Source organism: Epinephelus fuscoguttatus, linkage group LG11, assembly GCF_011397635.1.
Source record: "Epinephelus fuscoguttatus linkage group LG11, E.fuscoguttatus.final_Chr_v1".
NCBI classification, from domain to species: Eukaryota; Metazoa; Chordata; class Actinopteri; order Perciformes; family Serranidae; genus Epinephelus; species Epinephelus fuscoguttatus.
The window spans coordinates 10693423-10699134 of NC_064762.1; the positions used below are offsets into that span (position 1 = coordinate 10693423).

At 38.1% G+C, this 5712-nt stretch overlaps 1 protein-coding gene across 1 annotated transcript; it reads right to left on the reverse strand.

Moving 5' to 3' along the window:
• ccl38a.4 (chemokine (C-C motif) ligand 38, duplicate 4) lies at nucleotides 1–4142 on the reverse strand. The gene is made up of 3 exons (XM_049589622.1): nucleotides 3949–4142; nucleotides 1879–1990; nucleotides 1–317 (listed from the first exon to the last, which is right to left on the reverse strand). Exons 1-3 carry the CDS (start codon nucleotides 4034–4036, stop codon nucleotides 221–223), a joined length of 297 nt encoding a protein of 98 aa, XP_049445579.1. The 5' UTR covers nucleotides 4037–4142; the 3' UTR covers nucleotides 1–220.
• Nucleotides 4143–5712: the final 1570 nt, after the last annotated feature.

Sequence of the window (5712 nt, forward strand, 5' to 3'; positions counted from 1 at the left end):
TAATATGCAAAGTTTTAATCATTGTGTCAGGAAATAATTTTTGGATACATCACATTAAAACAGTCAAAAGAATAGATAATAAAAAAGCAGCAGGAGTTATTTTGCATTTATCTTCAGACTAACAGAAAAATAATTTGTATAAAAATAGAGAAGGCTATGAAGATGAATCGCCACTACGCCATCGCTTCCACTCGGCTCAGTGAGTTTTTAACAAGTCGGCTCATTCGATCTGGAGTTTCAGTTTGGCCTTGATGATGTTCTTGACCCACTGCTCAGACGGGTCCACACAGAATTTAGCTCCATTCTTCATTGTAAAGCTGAAACAGACAAAAAGATTGTTGATGCCATTTTTCAGTTTCACAGTTCTGTGACAGACAATGTGATGTTTGTTGTAAAATCACTACATCAGGGCTATTCAATTACAAACTCAACTGGGCCATATTTTAAAACCAGAAAATGTCGATGGGCCACATTTTCAGCAGCGAGTAACCTATCTACTTTTTTTTTAGTGTGTGTGTATACATATATACATATATATATATATATATATATATATATATATATATATATATATATGTATATATGTATACACACACACACACACACACACACACACACACATACATACATGCAGAGAGCAGGAGAGAGATTGCTTCATGATGATACATGAAACCAAAACTTCCGGGGTCTTGGTACCAATCCCTGCCAGGCCACTCAGAGGTTGCTTCTGGGCTGCATGTGGCCCACGGCCGCTAATTGAATAGGCCTGCATTACATGTTCCTAATACATATATATTTACATTTTAAGTTATATAGACTATAGTGTACATTCGTGACCATTTATTTATGTGTAAATCTATATTCATACTTACTGCACATGCATGTACGTGATACATTAATCTTCCTGTGTATTTTTTCTTATACTAAAAACCCAGCCGAGAAATGTTGGCATTGTATGTTTCTAGAAATGATGTTACATTTGCACGTTTAATATGTATCATATGAACGTTTCTGAAGTGATGTAGGTCAGTGGTTTTAGTTTTTGGCTATCTTTTGTTCCACTCACAGCTTTCTCATTTTAAATGTTATCATCCCTTACACTAGCTGCCAATCAGGGCTTTTGATGTGACACGCAAACGGTGACCAATAGGTCTCCTGAAGGTTTTTTAAAATTAAGGTTAAGGTTATGAATTTAATTTCATTTAATTCAATATTATTTTATTATTTTATTTTTCAGCTTGGGTTTGCCTTTTTTTAATAAGAAGTGGGTGTGAATATTGCAATAAAAATGTGTGGTTATCACAATATCCCACGCCATGCCTAGATTGGCATCACGGCAAACCATTTGATAACCACTGATGTAGTTGTTACTGAGAGGTGGAGGAGATGGTTGATGACCTGTCACTTAGGCGAGACACCTGACACATTGCAGACCACTGTAGACCATAGTTCGAGACTAACCACATCAGTTGTCCTTTGGCGACCCTTTGCGATGTTTCCACCAGTGTTTGTGGCACCGAACCGGTGTTTTTCACCGGACTTGAAGCTGCAGCATTTCCCAGCAGCTTTTGTGCCACTTAACATTGGTGTAAAACTTTTTCTAACCATAACCAAGTGGTTTCTGTGCTCAACTTAGCCACACATTCACCGCAGTGTTGCTGAGACACATTAAGTTTCAGTGCACCCACTACAAAATAATGTACAAATGTCATGTGGCTGTGGGTTGGAGTCACATTCAAGTCAAACATTTTCGTCTGGGTTGGAAAACCGGAGTCATTTTTTTTGTGAATATTACAACATTAGAACACCGCGAATAAGGCTGATACTGATTTTGATTCTCGGTGTATAAAGTTTAACAAGAGAGGATAAGACACTTACAGCACACCCTCCTTTGCACAGCGCGTGTCTGTGTTTTTGAAGTTCACCACCTTGTCCTTACGCAGCCGTGTGGAGAAGAACTCAAAACAGCACTCTTTTGGAGAAAAGTTGCCTGAGAAACCAAGAAAGAAACAGGAATGTTAATGGACCTAAACACACACTATTAAACAAATATGGATCCTAGGAAGAGCCAAGGCAACATTTTCTCTTTATACTCTGTTCCATTTAGAGAACAACGCTGCTGTAACCTGCTGAATATCTTAATTCTGATACGATTCAAAGTAACAAAAACAAACCATTTAAATGTTATCAGTATTTATAAAAACACATAAAGTGAATGTTGTTAAAAATTTTAAACCAGTGACTGTTAATTTATTTATGACAATATTTCAGACATTTTAGTAGCTTTTGTTTGCTTTTTAAATAGCAGGGCTGTCTTCACTTGTGTAACTATGATGGTGGTGGTGGTTGAGAGGTGCATTTTCATTTGACACTTTTTGCAACCTAACCCTCGAGTGGGGTCTGGAGGAAACGACTGCATCATGACTGAGAGCCATTTTAGGTAGCAAGCATATGATTGAGGGCTGCACAGGAAATGTGCACACATTATGAGACATGTAGTTTTCACTTTTTTTATGATAAACTGTGACATTTATGATGACTTAACTTATGACACACTTACACTTTACAACAACTATAAAAATCTACAGAGATACAGCCCATGAAACAGTTGTATTACACTCTAGTTTTCCACTTCGTAATACATTTGATAGTATTGAAATAGAGGGACAGTAGTGTTTGACATTGATTGTACGCACAGCAGTCGAGCTACAGCTTCTGCTGAGGTACGGAAACACCACTTGCACAAACCACACGCAGAACTGCTGTACACTGTTAAACTAAACTGTAGTAAGTTGTGATTATGTCATCAGTGATCATGATTACGTTTGACAATGATTATTTGCCTTTTGTAGCATAGCAAATTATCTCTCTTAATATTAATGTTTTTTTTATGTGTCCCCCTCAATATATTTCTATAATTACTACCTAGATTTATGGAACCATATCGTTGACCTGATGTCAGATCAACACCATAGCCATAGAGTCAACATTACGGTACCGATTCGCGTTGGTACTACCGAGTACTGATTCACTTAAAATGAATCGTGCCAAATTTCGGTACCTGAGGTGGATGCGGAGCGAGAGCGCATGACTCGCACCTCAAGCTCTGCAACAATGGCAACAAAAAAAATGTGCAGACAAAAGTTAACGTGCAGCACTGTTTCTAAATGTTCTCAATAAAATGTTGAAACTGAGAAGTTTAGACTTTAAAAAGTACCAAAATAAGGTACCGTTTGGTACCGGTACCAAATTCCAGATGCCGGTACTGGTACCGTATCGGTTCAGTTATGAACGGTACCCAACCCTAGCTACGGCAACACCACAATGACAAACCACGCAGAAATGCAGCACACTGTAAAACGAGACTGCAGTAAAAGTAATGGCAGTTTGTTCCATTTTTTGTGATTGTGATGACATTTGGTATTATCATGTCACTGATTATTTTGACCTGATGTCAGATCAACACTGTGGCCATGGAGTTAACATTGGCAAACCAAATCAGTGTGCAGTACAAATATGCTGTAAAACGACTTCTGTCTACATAGATTACACAGGCAGCGCAACATAAATGAGACTTTATGCAGATTTCCTGTGGGCTATCTGACTTATATAATGTAATAAAGACTTTATTTGAGTCATGTTCTGTTGGGGTGCGGCAACACAACTTTGACAAACCACGCAGAACTGCAGTACTCCATAATACTAGAAAAGGCAGTAATAATAATGGCACTTTGTTAAGTTTATTTATGATTATATTTGCTCATTATTATTTTGGACAGTGGTGCATATATTATATACAGTTGAACCTCCCTCCAGAATATATTATAATTATTGCCTTGTATCACAAACACTTAATTGGACCCCAAGGAAAATATTAAGAAATTATTACAGTGACGCAGGGATAAATTTGGCCTTTAAGACAAAAAAAGTGTAATGTAGCCAGCTTACCACTTTGCGCCAGGACAGTGACAGTTGAGAAAAGCAAGACAAAAGTCAACAGAGTGATGGGGTTCTTCATCATCATCATCATCATCATCTTGACTGGCTCCTGTTGTTTATCTGACCTGCCCGTTTATCTTGTGCTCTTAAAGGTGTCTGCCTTCCTTCTGTCCGCTTCACTCGCAGCCCCTCAACTTTTATTATGCTGTGTGTGCATTCCCCCTTGTGCACTTAATAGTAAGCATAATGTGTGTGTGTGTGTGTGTGTGTGTGTGTGTGTGTGTGTGTTGCTGCAGGCATAGGTAGCAGGTTCCATGACACAGTAATAAAAAAAAACACAACAACCTGAAACTACCCAGCATGCAAACAAGCTGTGGTCATGTGGTCAACACTTCTCAGTATATACGGAGGTTGGGGGAAGAAGAGTGAGGGGCGGAGGAGAGAGGATGCTGTGGGTGAGTGCAGATTCTATGAAATGTGTGTGTGTGTGTGTGTTTGTGTGTGTGCAGTCTGCAGATGCACTGTGGTTTAAACTCTGTAGCTGCTTTCCTCGTCGCTGGTTCATGTGGTTTTTTTGAAGGATATGATAAAAATGATGATGAGACATGATAAAAGAAACATCTGCAGTCTAAGCTATAGGTTTAAACATATTGATAACAGGCAAACAAGGCACAATATGTCTTTGAGCAGCAGTTAAAATCTGTCACTCTTCTCAAAATTTACAGTATTCTCTACACTGAGCAGGTTAAGATCTTAACTTCTCATAGAGTTTTATTTTTTAAATCTTCTTTCCAACTCATTGAAACCCAAGGGCCTTACAACAGTCTGTCCACAACAAGTCTTCGTTCTGCTTTGTGACTTTTTAGGAACATGGTCAATTTACTGTTTGTATATTTATGATTATATTGATGTTATATTAATACTGACAAATGGCATAGGTTAGGGACACAGAATTGATAGTGAGAGGTATATTTTTATGTATGTACTTTTATGTATGTTATTAGACATGATACATACAGTATGTGTTAATTCTGTCTATGTCACCTTAGAGATTTTTGACAGTCAAGAGTTGACAGGAAATGAGAGGACGGAGGTGGGGAAGGCCCCAGCTATACTTGAACTGTAAACAGTGTGGTTCATGGTCAGCACCATAACCTGTGCAATGTATACAGTGGTTCATATTATGTCTTATGGAAACACATGCAACAGTCTGTAAGATTTTTAACCATTAGTGCCCCTGGAATGGTGTTGTCAAGCAACATACAGTGGTGGAAAAAAGTTTTCAGACACTCCATGCATTTGTGAAATATTGCATTAAGAATCACTCTTAGGTCTTCAAGTGCAATTTCTTTTAGTACAGTCACAGCCAAAATACTAAATAAATCCAAAAAAGCCATTAAAAACTTAAAATTGATTGGTTCCATAAAAATACATAAGAAATTTTGAGTATTGGGTCATTTTGGTACCAGTGATGAAGGTCGTTCTTTTTATTAAAAGACACAATTTTTGTTGCCAAGCTTCGTGTCTACATAAAGCCAGCACATTTGAAAGTTCTTCAGACACAAAAATGGCTAAAACAAGGAACCTAAAGCAGGAAACACACCTGAAGATAAAGATTCTAAGCCAGGAAGGGTACAGCTGCCGCCAGATAGCCAGGAAGTGCAGATGCAGTCCTTCAGCAGTTGGATACACTCTGCAGAAATACAGACGAACCAACAGCTTGGAAGACAAACCAAGATCTGGGCATCCAAGGGTTTCTTCAGCAAGAAATGA